Consider the following 16,643-nt stretch of genomic DNA (forward strand, 5'->3'; position numbering starts at 1 on the left):
TCTAGTTTGGTTCTGATGGGAGCGTAATCCAGATTTTCATTTTTTTTCTTTACATTTAAATTACATATATTCTGTAAGTCCCAGTTAAGATTATTATATATTGTCCAGTGGCGGTGGCATATGTCTTTAATCCCAGCACTTGGGAGGCAGAGACTGGCAGATCTCTGTGAGTTCGAGGCCAGCCTGGTCTACAAAGTGAGTTCCAGGGCAGCCAGGACTGTTACACGGAGAAATCTTGTCTTGAAAAAACAAAACAAAACAAAAAGTTATTATATTCTATTACTTTCGTTTTTAATAAGGTCCATGAATTTTGACAATATTAGCTCTCTGTTCCTTTGAATTTACCTAAAAAGATACTTTTAAATCATGGCAATTGCTTAACAAGTGACAGTCGATGACACGTTTTGAACTGCATGGTTGTTCCTAAGAGTGCCAACCTGCCGAGACCTTCATATTTAGGAGCAGGTGATGTTTCTCTTGTTTAGCTTGAGAATCAGACCTAATAAAAATTAAGGTCATCTAGAGTATTAATTGAGAGACCAGATCCCGAAGGTTAAAATTTAGGACTCTCCCAAACCAGGCTATAATAACTGAGTTAGAATCAAACAAGACACTGATTTGCAGAAGCGCCTTCCTCTCCTAAGCAGTCAGAGGGAGGGCCTTCCCCTTCCTCTTTTAACGTGTTGGGTGAGCTTACGTGTCTGAATGCGTGGGAGACTGGCTTGAGAGTTCTTAATGCAGGAGTCTTTTTAATAGTTGTTTTTTAAATAATGACCAATGCCCCTTTTCAGAATGGGTCACATTCTGAAAAGGAATGTGAATAAAGGAAGTGAGTATATTAAACTGAATCTGATTTGGTTAAAATTCAGAACCAGTGCTTGAAGAATAATTAAAACAGAGCACAATTCATGTTACAATGGCATCTTGTTAGGGGGAAATGCAGACAGGGCTCCCTTCATGGCCTCCTTTGTTCTTCATAGCTGGAAAATTCCTCGCCTCGCCATCACTGGCTATTCTTCTCGAGATCAGAAATGAGAATGTTTTCTTCTAGATGCGCCGTGCTGAAGCTGAGTGTAGGATAGTAAAGACGCCTAGGCCCTGTGAGTCTCCGGAAGAAGTCACTGTTCCGCTTGTATATCCAGAAGGAAAGCATGAAAATGGCCAGGGATGTTACCAGCGTCGCTGTGACTATGAGAGGAACGAGGCTGTGGCTCAGTCCTGGAGAAAGACAAAGACAAAGAGAAAATAGATACTGTCACATACCTGCCGTCCATCTTACTAATTCTAAGAAAAATCTAGCATTCTTTCTTCTTTTAAACCTACCTTTCCCTGGATGATTCATTACAGCTGGAACATCTAAAATCAAATAATAAACAAATATTTCTTTAAATTCAGCAAAGTCATGTCATTACTTAAAATATTAAGTAATTAACTATTTAAGGAATCAAACTATTGCTCATACAGCAAGTCTGGTGGCCTGTTTTTATGAGTAATGTTTGACTGGAGCTCTGCTATTCATTCATTTATATATTGTCTATGTCTGTGTGTGTGTGTGTGTGTGTCTGATAACAACTTGTGGGAATCGCTCCTTTTACCATGTGGGTTCCAGGATTGGCAGCAAGTGCCTTTACTAGTTATTGCCAGCTCATGAGCCATTTGTAGTGAAAATTATTGATGTTCATAACACATGGCCCTTTTCCTTCCTTCCTTCCTTCCTTCCTTCCTTCCTTCCTTCCTTCCTTCCTTCCTTTCCATTTACTAAAGCCAAAAGTTTTCCATCTTGTCTTACACTATCACAACAGAAACATACGGTAGTCATGGTCCTTGCTTACAGCAAGTCACCATTTTGTTGGGATTTGATGGAGAGTCCCTGCTTGTCTGTATGTGACAACTGTACAGTCAGCACCATTCATACCTGTGGGTCTCAGGAGTGGGAAATGAATACACAGGCCCTCTATTCCAAAGTGACAGACTCCCTGTTTTAATAAAAATATTTTTCTGTAGGAACGTTTCTCATTTGAGAAGACTGTCTCAGGGCCTAAGTTCTGCAGTTTTCGGTCTAGGAAGGACCCAGATGTAGATGTAGAGGCGCCTGCAAGGCGGGACTAGGAGGATCGCTGGGAGTCTGAGGTCAGTCTGGATTTCAGAGGGAGCTCCAGAACAGGCTGGGCAGCAGAGCGAGACTGTACCTCAAGAAGCTACATTAGAAAGAAAAAGAGAAAGGAGAGAGAGAGAGAGAGAGAGAGAGAGAGAGAAAGAAAGAAACAAACAAACAAACAGCTGGTTGTCAGTGCAGCCTGTTGCACAGGCACTTTCTCCCCCAAAGGCTGGGTATGTTTGAACAGCTCCTTGAAAAGCTACAGTGCTTTAAAACGGGTGTACGGTGTTTGCGATTTGCTCCTGGTGCTTAAATGACAGTGACTACTTGGGCACACTGTGTATCCTTTGCTCCACCAGGAAGCCTGGCTCTTTAGCACAGCACTGGATCCGGCCTCACTGGCCAATTCTACTCCCACCATGTCTTCTGCTTCAGTTTAGCACATTCGCCATGGCTGCTTTTAGCAATGTTGATCCTTTGATCTAAAATATCTTCCCTTCTCTGGTCCAGCTCCTAAACTCCCCTCCTTCTTCAAAACCAGGACTCTCCTCTCTCTGAAGCATTCTCCAGCAGCTCAGAGGCACAAGAGCCTTCCTTCTTGCTAAAATGTGCACCTAGGGACTGTCTGGATTAGTGTAAACACCTATGGTTCTCATGTTAGGCTAGCTTAGAAACTTTGGCTGTTGTTTGCAAATGTCTGGAATGTTCTTAGCTTTCAAAACCTAATTTCCATCACTATAAACTGTATTTCTCAGGATTAGTCACATATGACTTTCCTGGTGGAACATGCTCGCAGGAGAGAATTACACCTACTTAACCACAACAAATGCACCAAATGACGACCCTAAACATTCTCACAGCACAGCATAGCTCTTTTTGGTGCAAACTGCGTGTCTTGATTTCATTTGTATGACTAATAATTTTTTTCCCCTTCATATTAGAGGAAAAGAGGAGCTGAAATGTTCTGACTCGTGCCAGAATCTATCTGAAAAACCCTCCAAATATCTGCATTTACAATTCTTTCAATGTCACCATGGCGGGTCAGCATTAAGCAGGGAAGAGTCAATATGAAGGCGTTGTCTCTCCCTTCACACACCTGCCTCCATTTTACATATGAACCCCATCTTGTCTTCACAGGGGGTAAACTGCCATACGCCTTCAGGGATCCTCAGGGCAACACATGGACGGCTCTTGAGGTGGTCCAAGTCTGGTGTCCGAATGCCCCAGTTTGATGGATCTGTGGGTGTTCCATCAAACCACCGCAAGGTTTCATCTGTGGAAAAGATTGCTGGCTTATTACGAATCACGTGCATGATTACCACAGTCAGACTGGGATAAGCCATAAGAGCAGCCCCACATTTAAGGAGACACATTCAATTCCATAAGTATATTCTTGAACAAAACATCAAAAAAACTATGGATCAAGCCAGGCATTTGGGAGGCAGAACTCTGAGTTTGAGGAGAGTCTAGCCTACAGAGCAAGTTCCAGGAAAGGCTACACAAAGAAACCTTGTCTGGAAGAAACAAAAACAAAAGCAAGCAAACAGAAAAAGGTATGTGTTCATCAGAGTTGGCTCCTGGGCAGCTGTGTCATTTAGATATAAATGTCTTGTTTCTTAATGTCCTGGTTAGAATTTTGAGACAGTCTACAGATTTCTAACCAGTTAAATACACCACACAGTAAACAAAATTAGTTAATGTATAGAAAACCCCTTAAATCTCTAATATCAACACCATAACAAGGGGACTCATTTCCTAAAGTCATTATTATACTGGAAGTGATTCCATGAAAAAGCTCAACCCATATATGGTCAGTAAGGTGTATGTGGTTTGTGGTGCATTGCCTGAAAATAATTTAAAGCTAACAATAAAGTGAACTACAGGTCAGCTAGCTTTTGATTAACACCATCTGCTGGAAATTCAACGCCCAGGATTAAAATTACTCCTCTCGAGGACGGGCTCTGTACCTGCCCTCCTACGCCAACATAACACTCTCTCCGTGACAATTAAAATAATTTTCTTTACAAGTGCTTCTCAATAATATCAGTGACCTAAAGAAAGGAAATCACACACACTGGTGTTTACGAATAGCGTACGAGGATTCAAAAAGCACAGCTTATCATGGAAACAGCTCTCTGATTCGGTGGTGCTCTGCAGCGCTTAAGAAAGTGGGTTGTTTTCAGGTCAGTGTGGTCTGGCTCTGCCACGACGGCCTGGGAACAGAGCTGCAGCAAGCATCTTCAGTGTCGTCATGGAGGTTGAGTCGTTGTTTTGCTTTGTTTGGGAGGGGCTCCTGGAGGATTCACACTGCATTTTCACAGCAAACATGTGGCTCCCCGAGGCTCCAGTGACGGCGTATTAATTTGTGCCTCCTCCGCACCCCCATCACTTACTGTTACCGTCAAATCGAGCATTCAGCCACACCATCTGGACAGAAGAGCCGTAAGCAAGAAGCTCTTCCAGGAGAAATGAATTCTCAGCCTCATCTCTGATCGCCAGAAGATCAGACCCTGCAAGAGAGACAAGCAGCCAGTGAGCGAGGCAAACACAATTCCAAATGTTTCTGTGCCTCTATTTGCAAAACCTTGGCTTTGAAAAATAGATATTTCATCACTTGGTATACATTTTCCCTCCTTTCTGGTGCTGGGGCTAGAACCCAACACTTGCCAAGCTGGGCAGGGCTCTACTGCTGAGCGTAGCCCCAAACTCCATTTTCTACTGTTAAAAAGTGGTTGAGTAGAATGGGGATACAGCTCAGTTGGTAAGATGCCTGCTGCATGAACACCAGGACCCGGGTGTGAATCCTCAGGACTCAGGAAAAGTGGAGGGCTAGGGAGACAGTGCTGGGGCTTGCTGGCCTGGGTCAGTGAGAGACCATGTCTGAGACACGGAGTGGTTGAGGAAGACACCTGGTATCAACTCTGTCTCTGTCTCTCTGTCTCTCTCTCTCACACACACACAATTTAAAGTGATTAAAAACAAAACAAAACTAGGTCTCACTATGTAGCCCTGGTTGGCTTGGAACTCACTATATAGCCCAGGTTGCCCTTACTCTCTCCACCCCCTGGGCACCAAGATTAAAGGCCTGTGTACTATCCCTCCCTAAAATGTGATTTAAGACTTCTAAGGTAAAACTGTGTATATAAAAATGTACAAGCTTTCATTTAGAAAGTTAAAACAGCAATGATCTGGTTTAGACAACACTAAAAATTCATAATGCACACTGCTTCAGAAGGAAGAATTTTTGTGGGAAAGCTGGACACTGAGGCACCATCTTGGGTTTTCAAAGTCTGCACTGGAACTTGAATTGCCTGAAACATCTGTCCCCCTAATAAGCAAATTCCATAGTGTTTATTTTTTTCAGTAGTTCTCGTGGCTCCTAAAGTTACCGGGTAGTTGGCATCTGAGAACACACACTGTTTACGGAGATGTCAGGGGGTATGTGAAAGCGATTTTACACCGTAGAAGAATTACCTTCTCTTTTGCAAAATTCATGAGCATCTTCAAAACTCCTGCTGTCCAGGATGGTGGAAAAGCTGTAGCAATTACCTCTAAATTTTATCCAGGGAACTGATGTCTCTGAGCACAGCACTGGATGCTCAAATGCCTTTGTCTCTACGAAGAAAAACCAGGTGTGATTTCGGGCTGGCGATGCCGAGATAAACCTAATTTCACTTTCCATGGAAGGCCAGAATCAATGCACGCATTAAGATTTTCATGATAGTACCCCAAAAGGCTGGAGTGGATGTCGATGATTAGAGTTAAGCTCTTGAATTTCTGTTAGAAATACTTAAACATGAAGAGTGTATAAAAAGCCTGCTTTACCACGGTACTTTGAATGCAGCCTGGTGAAGACGTGTACTGTTATCTTAAAGCTTTAGGACATCAGGAAGGTGCAATTCATGGAGGAAGTGGTAGCTGAATGATAATGGAAAAGGATGCCTAAATGTATAACACCTGTCCTATGCAGGGCTGTCACAGATTTCTATAATCCTTACTTGTGTATACATGAATATAGACATCGCTTATATTTAATCCAGAATTGTTTTCATCTGCAATTATGCAAAGTATGTGTGCTACTTGTAATAGTATCTAGATTATAAGTAAATAACTCAGTTTGATGAAATGAGCGATTTAAAAGGAGATCAGAGGGGGAACTGTCAGAGCAACAAAGCAGAGTGCTAGGAAAAACAGGATACACACCACATCAGAGGGTAAGAAGGCGGAGCCTCTGTTCTTGGCCTGTGGACACATGGACTCCCAAGAGTCTATTTAACGCTCTTGGTTAAGGTTTATGCTTAGTAAAGGGATTGGGCCAGCTGACTTCCATGTAAATAAGATGTTATCCAATGTATCGGGTAGGGAGTATAACGAATGTCTGAACAGCATCAGCTACCGCCACGATAATCATTGCTTAAGAATCTACCAGCCTCGTCTTAAACAAACCATCAGTTCAGATTCTCCATGAAGTCGAGCACACCTTCCTAGTGTGACTTCCTGTCTCCTCTTATCCTAACCTGCCATGCTGGCAAACTCAACACCAGCGGTGCCGTCTGTATCCCCCATCCTGTATCTCCGTGTCCGTCTAGGCTTCTCTCCTCTGCATGCTTCCCTATGCTCTGTTGTTGCCCATCACTCCTGCCCATTCTTCAGTTCCCACCTGCATACATTGCCATGTCCTTCAAGAAGCCTTCTGTCTTCCCCCAAATAGGCAGGATGATTTTTAAAATGTAACAACAAAAAAATTATTTCCTACACTGCAGATGGTAGTGGGGAGGGCAGTATCAGAAGAACACAGTCCATCCTGTTCTTGATAATCCCTCTCTTTGCTCATCGTCTAGCCATGCCTGGCATGACAGGTATGGTCCTTACACCACAGACCAGACTGTAGGCTTCCCAAGAGCCGAGACTTCTTGTTATTCATGTTCTTTTTCCTTTCTGAGCACAATCATGAACAGAATAGCAACCTAGGATGCATTCCTTGAGTTGGATGGAATTGTACCTACCAGTGGGTACCTGACAAATAGCTCCTTGCAGAAATGACTCACAGGCTGTGCTATGCCAGCGTCCACTAGTGTCAGCAAAAACACAGTCACCAAGGAAGGCTGACTCCTCATCTTTCCAATAGGTGAGAGGGGATTTGGTGCCATCTGACCAGTCGAAATTGAGACCATTCTGCAGAGAGGATATGAACTGTCACTTCGTTGCCAACGCTGCTGCTGGGTTCACCCAGGACTACCCGAGCACCCACTCCTTCCAAGTTCGATACTGTTTTCCAGAACCACAGGTGATGGAGGGAGTAGGGTTTTCTCTTCAGCAATGAAAGTGTGTAGTACTCTTGTTTTAAAAAGCAAAAAATAAACAGAAGACAAAACCAAAAATCAAAAGCACACAACTAGAACTCTGCACGTTATATTTCAAGGGTAGTGAATTAATTAATAATAAAGTCTCTGAGCTTTCAGCAGCAATCATTTTTCACGGAAATTTCTGGAAATATAACAAATTGCCCAAACATGGTACTTGAGTTTGAGATAAGTTACATTGTATGAATGAGTCAGTCCTCAGGGATGCCTGAGAATTTCCAAAGGACCCATGAGGGCATTATATTTAGAAATCAGGCAAGTGCATGCTTGTCCTAAAAAGATGTACACTCTTGTTTTGTAGCCTTGGTCTTCTCAAAAACAAAAACAAATAACAAACAAGCAAAAAACCAGTAGTTTCTGTATAGACCAATTATTGAAATGTTACATTTACTACTGAGTCTGAGAGTTGCTTCTGCATGTGGATTTCAGTGGTTGTCTCACTAAGGAAGTAGACAGAGACTTTGCAAAGACTATGGGAGGGGCAGAGAACACCTACGTCTTTGGTGGAAAGTCCAATCCAATGGGCATGCCCCAGCCTGCTGAGTACAACCGTGAGGAAGGACTGGTGAAATATGTCTGGAATGCTGGCCAGCTCTGCTCTGTACATCAGGCAGATTCTTCCTGCTGCGTACCAAGTCATGTTAGCACGAATTATCTTATATGTTCTGTTTCCATATTCTAATGTACTGGGGATTGAGTACATATCAGACACATTTACATGGTATTCAGGAGTATCTAGAATGAGAACAAGAACAAAATTGCTTGTAGTGTCTGGACTAGAAAGGAGGAGGTCAAACTTAACATACATCTTTGTCACTAACGTCGACACTGACCAGTTTTTCTTCTAGAAGTGATGAATTCAGAACAACGACACTACTTGGAAGTGTGTGAGCGGTGCTAGGGAACAGGGACACTTTGGTGGTTTGAATGACAATGGCCTCCAAAGGCTCATACATTTGAATGTTTGGGCCCAGGTTGGTGGACTGTTTGAGAAGGATTAGGAGGCGTGGCTTGTTGGAGGAGGTGTGATACTGGGAGTGGGCTTTGGCTTTGAGGTTTAAAAAGCCATACCATTTCCAGTTAACATATTCCCTCTCTCCGTCCCCCCCTGTGTATCTATAAGTGCATTCTCTTTAGTATATATGCATTTGTCTTTTTTTTTTTTTTTAATTCTCTGTGTTATATTATATCCACAGAACAGCCGGAGTTTAGAAAAACTGAAACAGGAAAACAAAGTAAAAATTTCTGCACTATCTGATCTCGAGTGAATTGAATCTCTCTTGCATGCTAGGCTAAAAATTAAAACCAGTAAGCGGTTTGGACTTATTAAGGGGAATGCTGAGATGAGAATGGCTGAAGGCACGGACTTAGCCATTCCTGGCTAAGACACCTTGAGAAAACTAAGCTGCCTAAAGCTCAAATCTGAGGTCTATAAGAAACCGGTAAGGTCTTCCTTCAAGGAGTGTGTGTAGAATTCATCATGTATCCACAAGGACACACTCTATTTCATCTAGGACACATCAAACACTTAATAAATGTTGTTCTTCTCTTCCCTCTCCTGTTTTGGTCATGTTTTCCACAAATAAAAAATGGCAAATTGGGAAGCTGTCTATTGCCTTTGTTCCTTGATTTAGAAAGCACATGTTGTAAAACCTAAGTGAAACGAGCCTGTTTACCAATTAAATAGTGATGGACTGCACTTTGTCACCAGTGTGTTCTTTGCTGGAGCCTGCTTGCCAGTCTGTGCTCCCAGTTCATGGTTAGTTACATGAAATCCATACATCTGCGTAAGTACATGCATTTGTATGTGAGTGCAAGCCTGTGTGTGCATGACGTAAGTACATGCATTTGTATGTGAATGCAAGCCTGTGTGTGCATGACGTAAGTACATGCATTTGTATGTGAATGCAAGCCTGTGTGTGCATGACGTAAGTACATGCATTTGTATGTGAATGCAAGCCTGTGTGTGCATGGCATGCATGTGCAGGTTGGAAGACACACATGAACATCGGTTCTTCTCTTTATTTGAGTCGAGCTGTTCTGTTGTTTTTCTGCTGAGTTGTCAGGTTAGCTGGCCTATGAACTTTGTGGGATCCTCCTGTCTCTGTCCTCCATCTCCCTGAAGGAGTCTGGGTTCACAGAGGCTTAACACCAGGCACCAGGCTTTTTCATAGGTCCTGGAGATTCAAACTCAGGCCCTCACACTTGTACAGCAAATTCTTTCACCTACTGAGCAACCTCCCCTGGCCTCTGTTTCTTTCTTTCTTTACATCTCTTTATTCTTTCAAAGCCTAACAATTTTTGGCTTAAGCCTAATACAAGCATATACTTATATGGAAAAGTATAGAGTGTTCACTGTAACAAGAATCAAAGTTTAATAATATTTTTCAGAAATATTTTTTAAAACTATCATTTGTTAAGCGTATGCTACAAACTATACTCAGTTATGTATATGCATATCAAGTCGTTTCTAACCTCATTTTATAGAAACTGAAATCAAGGTTCATAGAAGATAAGTCATTTTACGGAAGTGTATTTACAGAGGTGGAGTGGGCACGTCTGTGGCCAGACCTCAGGCCTGTGCTCTCCCCCTTCGCCCTGCAATGTCACCCAAGGAGTGTCTATGTTGTTTATCCCCAAATGCCAAAGAAAGCAATCAGCTGGTAAATTTGAAAAGAGGTCAACATTACAGAAATAGAATCACTATATTTAACTGAAATACTTTTTTTTTTCTTTTTAAAGACTAAAGTTCCTTAAGTATAGAATGGGGAGACTTTGACCTATTTCCTGGCATGGTCCTAAGGGTTTTATGGCATAGTGCTCATAAACCCAAGGCAAGGTGCCAGGCTCGGGGACATGTATGTAGCAGGGAGTGAGTGAAAGCAAGAGGTGTCTTTACTATTTTTATTATTCGAGGCCACTCAAGGACAATGACACTGCTCATGCATCCCACTGGAGGTTTGTGACAGTTTGACACTTTAGTTAGGATCTTAAATGTCTTCCAAAGGCCCAGGTATCCAAAGCGTGGCCCCCAGAGCCACTGGAGCCAATGGAGGAGCACTTAGGAGGTGAGGCCCGCTGGGAGGTCTTACGTCACTGTGGGCATGACTGAACAGGACTGTGGGGGCCTGGAGTCTTCCTTTTCATATTTCTTGCCTCCCAGTCATGAGTTGAGTGGCTCTGTTTTGCCCCCTCGTCTCTCCATGATTTTCTGCTTTGCCCCAGCCCCAAAGCAATGGGTCTAATCAATTATCGACTAGAACCTTTAAAATCATTATGCCAGTATAAACTGATTTTAGGTATTTATAGGCTGATTTTAGGTATTTCGTTACAGGGAAGGGAAGCTATCACGTACGGCTTTGGTATTATACTCTGAACATCACTCGGGAGTTTCGTCTGCCAGATAGATTTAGAAACACACTACATGTCATATTTAGCCATGAACACTATTTTTGGAGCTTCAGGAAAAAAAAGGAGTGAGTGTGAATTGGTTTATGGCATTTGCTGTTCTTGTTTTGAGTCAGGGTCTCAGGCTGGCCTTGAACTTGGTAAAATTTTAATTTTAATTTTTATTTTATTTTTTTTTGTCTCAGCCTTCCATGTGCAGGCGTTACAGAAATAAGCTAAGAATACGCTAAGTCTAGTTTCTTATTCTTTTCCAACATTCTGGGTGACTTGTAAAAATAGCCACAATAGTTTATTCTTGGATCTAGTGTCAATGTTCTTTGCAAAGCGTGATATGTTGGAAGGTAGTCCTCATGGTAAAGTATGAGGCAGTTAGAAAAAAATCTGACTATGAAGTTTGGAAGAGGGTCTTCAGAGGGTGATTAGGCTGAGGTAAGGACACGGGTTCCCTGACTGAATCTTGGTGGCTTTAACTGGGAACAGAGTACACTTACTCCAGCCTCTCGCTATGTAATGTGCCACCTTGGAAGTCTGGCAGGGAGATGGCCATCGAGTTGGCTTTGGAGCAGAACCACAAGCCAAGAGAAAGTGCTTTCCTCTGTGTTAATGCTAACTTTGTTAGAGTATGGGAAAATGGACCACTACAGGCAGAGAATCCCAGAACGGAGGAGTAAAGCTTTTTAATGGTTCTAGGGTTGGTGTATAACCTGGTCATCTGTCAGATGGCTTCTGCAGTCCTTAGAACACAGCTGAAGGGCACGGTCCTGAGAAGTGGGGGACACGTGGCTAAATACACTTAAACACAGGGAAAGAAACTCGCGCTGTTAGCTGCAGGTGTGGAGGGAAGGTGGGAAATAAAAGGAACAAAGTCCCGGTTGTTTCTTACCTTGCATTTTTTCACAAACAAATCCATAACCTTCTTTCCCACAGTCATCAAAATACCATTTTCCAGTGAAATGAAAATTAGGATTACTTGACATCAGGGCACAGAGAGGAGCACGCTTTTGAACTGTAATGTTATAGCTTGGGATCTTTAAAGAAATGCATATGTTATAAAATATACAGTAACATATAACATTATTGTTATATTGAAAATTTTTATTTAGGGAATAATTTTTAAAAGCAAAACAATACTATTCTCTTATTTATACCCAATAAACCAATCCGGAACTTCTTCACAGCCTCTAAGATAAACAATTATCATGATGAGTAATTGTGTTTATGGTACTCACGAAATTGTTGTAATGTTACATCATTACAAATATAACACGAGATCAGTGAACTAATATAAATGTATAGCTCCAAAATATAGAAAGAGAGAGATTTTAGTCACTAAGTCTCAGATATCATCTCCTGTTAAAATAAATCTTAAGGGTCTTGGAACACAGCACAATGGTTAAAGTGTACAAGGCTGTGTTTCAATCCCCAGTAAACTCCACCCTCAATTACTCCTAGAACTCACATTTATTATATCCGACGGAGACCAGTTAGAATACACCACAGGCTTCCCGTTCACCCAATTCTCATGATTATCACTTTGTAACCCTATCCACACATTCGTGGTCTGGCCGAAGAGATGCATGGTAACGAAAGCTGGAAAATAGAAACACTTTAGTTAGTAATACCATACAAGGCCCTGGGTCACCATCAGGTGCTGTCCATAGAGATGATTATATTTAAATGACAGCAAAGCTTCGTTATGAATCAACTGTAGGAATCCCTTGCTTTGTTCCTATTAAGGTAACATGGCGTCTTTCATTTTGGTTTCAGTTTAAATTGACTGAAGTCAGCTAGATAACCAGAGATTTCATCAGATCATTAGCAAAACAGTTTCCAGTGTTTACTTACTACTCTTTTTTTTTTTAAGCAAAAGAGGATTAATGTGCCATATTTAAGCAGAAGTATACAATTGCCTAAATTTCCAATTAAAGCACACAGGTGAACTCAAGATGATCTTTAAAAAGCTTACCATGCAACTGTACTAGATGCTGCTGAGAAATTACTCTAGTGTGTTTTAGAACACACACAAATAAGTCCTTACTCTCCAATCCAGTCAAAACCTGGCAGCAGTGTCTAGGCAGCCGGCTGACTCCCACAGATGCCATGGCACAAACCCTGAAATTTCCTGCGTCTTTGCAACGCAGTGTTTTAAGCGCTGATTCTGGGGGTGCTGTTTTGATTAAGACTTGAATTTATGGCGGCCACTTTGGCTTGGCTGAACCCTCAGACTCTACCTTGCTCCAGTTCACTTTCCACGGAGACCAGCATCCCGCCCCTGGCAGCGCAGAAGTCCTGAGCACGCGTCCAGGTCTTCAGCTCGTGGGTGTTTTTGGGAATCGTCACCAGGAAGCACTGGGAACACAACACAACCACAACACGAGGGGTTCATTCCTGCACTCTTCTACGTTTCCCAAAGACACCGAAGGTCAGCCTTGGAAACGACCGTTTCCTTAGGCAGAGAACTCATTTGTCTTAGCCTGCTCTGCGGGCATTAAGCAAGGCGAGAGGGGGCCATGGGACGAAGAGCGATTTGTCTCACGCTCAGGAGGCAGAGCCGAAGCAGGGGTGTGCTTGTCATGCAGAATGTCAGAGCAGAGCCTCCCCTCAGTGGAGAAGCAGCCAGTCACCAGCTCGCTTGCACGGTTTACAGTAGGGGCCCTCGTCTAAGAAAGGAGTGGCATAGCTTGACTGTGTCTATAAGCAGACCTCCTCACTGCAGTGAGAGGGGAAAGCACATTGACGGTCCCTAAAAGCTGGGAGCCAGCCACGTAACAGAAAGCACAAGGGAAGGAGACGAGAGGAAGAAAGGAAAACAAAGGAGATGACTACCGAGGAACAAACATCACCACCGATGCTAAATGGGACAAAGAAATATGAGCTGGATTTTCACAAAGAGATTGGCTACTTTAACAACAACAACAACAAAAGTATGATCATGTCACACACACGAAGGTCAGGAGACAGCGCTGAGGGGTGTGACGCCTCTCTCCTTCCACTGCGGGGTCGGGGGATCGAACCCAGACTGCCAGGCTTGCATGGAAAGCGCTTTTACCCGCTGAGCCATGCTGTGGGGCCCAGGACTGCTCCTTGCTGTGAGACGGGATGAGAATCAGGACGGTACAGCTGGCCTAGCGTGCCCACCTTGCTCAGTAAAATGCAAACATGGCAGGAACAGCCGGAGTAAGCCAGAGGGAGAAAGAAGATCCAGGCTCGGACACTTCAGGGTGGGTTCCACAGAAGTCTCGCGAGACTTTGTGCAGGGATCATTCCACCCAGAAAGCGCTGGCAAGTTCTGTTTACACTCATTTTCCTCCTCAATGAACATGGCCAGCCCTAGTCATCGGCGGGTCTGATCCCAGCACAGAGCCACGGAGAGGATTTCAAAGTAACCACAGTTGACCTAGAAACTCCAATAAGAGAGCACTACCTCTCCTGTCTTACTTTGGAGTGGTGTCCTTCTCTCTTATTTGCTAATTTCTAATCTGTCTGCTGTCAACCTCCTCCCAGCCAGCATGACCCCATAAAATCAGAGATGGTTAGTCTTTTTGGCAGCACACCAGGGGCAATCCCTAAAAACCATCAATGAGTTAAGAGAAGAGACTGAAATGATTGCCAATTTTGAGCTACTCAGTGAGCCAGGAACCTTTGAGCGGAACTATTCCATTAAAATATCACGTAAGTAGCCTTTCCTTTTTTAATTTTTTCCAATGTAAACCTTTTTTTTTTTTTTTTTTGAAACAGGAAAGGCAGTTATAGGGCTGTTGAGAGGTTCAGTGGAAGAACCCTTTTCACACAAGTGTGGTGATGGGGATTTGAGTGCCCAGAACTGGTGAAAAAAGCCAGGCTGTCCACTTGTGATCCCAGCAAGCAGGAGGTAGAGATGGAGATCTCTGGAGCAAGCTTGCTCATAGGAGAGCTAGCCAGACTCTATCTCAGTATATAAGGTGAAGAGCATTTGAGGACCAAAACCAATGTCAACCTTGGGCCTCTACACGAACATGGATACGCGTACATGCAACTATATACTCCTGTGCACTTACACACATGCAATAACTTATACACACAACCACATGACACATGGATTTGAAAACAAAGAAAAAAAACCAGCCAAGATTACTAAGCCCATGGAGGCACTCCGGCCCTTTCTATTAGGCACATAGAGAAAACTTGTCTCTCTCACTACAACACTGAACAATTGTTTGTGTCCTCTGTCTATGTGACACTGAACTGAACATACCCAGAAATGTCCTTAACCTTGTAAACTATGTGCTCTATGACCTTGAGCTTAGCATGCCCAGAAATGGGTCCATCATCTTTTCCTTCATAACTGGTTTATGAAAATTTAACTTTAACTGAGCTGGCTTGTGAACGTGCTTCCCCACCCCCACAGGGCTTCTCCACATGAGCAGGGGTAGACTAAGATCACCCCACACTTCCTTTCCTTAATGAGAGCAGCATTCTGGGGACAACCCCAGTGCTCTCCTGAACTGATGCAGGCAATGGGTCCTTCGCACCCTCCTCTCCTTCCGCCCCTGGCTCAGCACTCTCCAGAACAAACAGCTCCCGGCAATCAATTACGCAGTGACGTTCTCAGGCATTCTAGACTCAACACAGCAGTTCTCATGTGACACAGTTTTTACCCTTGTGGATGTTACAGCGAAGTCTGGGGACACTTTTAGTTAGTCGTACGTAGTTCGAGAAGAGTTGCCGCTGGAATATGCGGTGGGAGATTAAGACAGTGCCGGTTCCTGCCATGAATTTTCCCACTCCTGCCCAAAGCATCAATATTGCCAACATTCAGTCCTGATGATGGCGTTCTTTGGGGCTTCAGGTCTTCACCTGGCTCCTGCTGCTTTTAGGATGAAAAAAACCAGGAACTGTGATGCAGCCTGAGTTACTAATCAAGAGAGGAATGGGTTCCCAGCTCTCCTGCACACCTCCTTCTTGTTTGCTTCACAAAGAAACGGAATTGGCTTTAAAGGATTTCTATTTTATAACAACCATCCTTTTATCTGTTCCTCTTTTTATTCTGCTTCTTTCTTCTAATTACAAACCCCAAAGTGTGGCACACGCTAATTATGGGGAAGCCTTATCATTTAATGCGAGTTCGCCCTGTGTTCAGATAGTCACTAATGAACCATTCATAAACACCAGTGGCTTTTGCTGGCTCCTTTTGCTCCAGCCTTCTTTGCAGGCAGATTCTTCCCTCACTAGCTCACATGTTTCCTGCAGGCAAGATTTCTTAGTTTGACAGTGGAAGTACAATATTACCGCAGGCTTATTTTTTTCTAAAATACGCCACATTTAACTAACACACTCTGAAACGTTGTTGTTAATAATTAGGGCAGAACAGCTGGAGGAAGGACGACACCCTCCATTTTAACTTGTTCACCTTCTGACAAATTTGCAATGTGTGGCTGAGTTTTACGTGTCCCTCATCATAACTGTGACTTAAGGAGGCCCTATAATATTCCAAGTGAGCTTGGAATCATAGAAATACTTCGTTCCCAAAGAGCTCCTAGTCAACATTTGACAACAGAATCGAGAATATTTCCCTCAGATTTGGTCTCTTCTCAGTTTTCCCTCTGTCGTTGAATGGAATAACTACCTATGTCTGAAACAACCTTATGTTCTCATCCATCCGTCTCTGCCTTAGATGCTACTGAAGAACTCATTGGCACTGGACCGAGGTCTGAAAAAAAAACCTGTAAAATAAACAGAAAGAGAAAGGGAGAGGGAGAGAGAGGAGGGGGGGAAGGTGGAGAGGAACGAGAAGA

General features: G+C 43.1%; 1 protein-coding gene across 1 annotated transcript in view; it reads right to left on the reverse strand.

Annotated features, from left to right (window-relative positions):
- Positions 1–266: 266 nt before the first annotated feature.
- Pla2r1 (phospholipase A2 receptor 1) overlaps positions 267–16,643 on the reverse strand; it is a 112,032-nt gene continuing 95,655 nt past the window's right edge. Inside the window, exons 21-30 of the mRNA XM_021639237.2 lie at positions 13,101–13,218; positions 12,329–12,459; positions 11,753–11,897; positions 7,958–8,196; positions 7,105–7,273; positions 5,573–5,713; positions 4,492–4,608; positions 3,195–3,371; positions 1,324–1,356; positions 267–1,218 (exon numbers count right to left, since the gene is read on the reverse strand). Of these exons, the coding sequence (XP_021494912.1) occupies positions 1,004–1,218; positions 1,324–1,356; positions 3,195–3,371; positions 4,492–4,608; positions 5,573–5,713; positions 7,105–7,273; positions 7,958–8,196; positions 11,753–11,897; positions 12,329–12,459; positions 13,101–13,218 (1,485 nt within the window). The 3' untranslated portion in view covers positions 267–1,003. The remainder of the gene's footprint in view (positions 1,219–1,323; positions 1,357–3,194; positions 3,372–4,491; positions 4,609–5,572; positions 5,714–7,104; positions 7,274–7,957; positions 8,197–11,752; positions 11,898–12,328; positions 12,460–13,100; positions 13,219–16,643) is intronic.

Source organism: Meriones unguiculatus, chromosome 8 (assembly GCF_030254825.1).
Source record: "Meriones unguiculatus strain TT.TT164.6M chromosome 8, Bangor_MerUng_6.1, whole genome shotgun sequence".
In the NCBI taxonomy this organism is placed as follows: Eukaryota; Metazoa; Chordata; class Mammalia; order Rodentia; family Muridae; genus Meriones; species Meriones unguiculatus.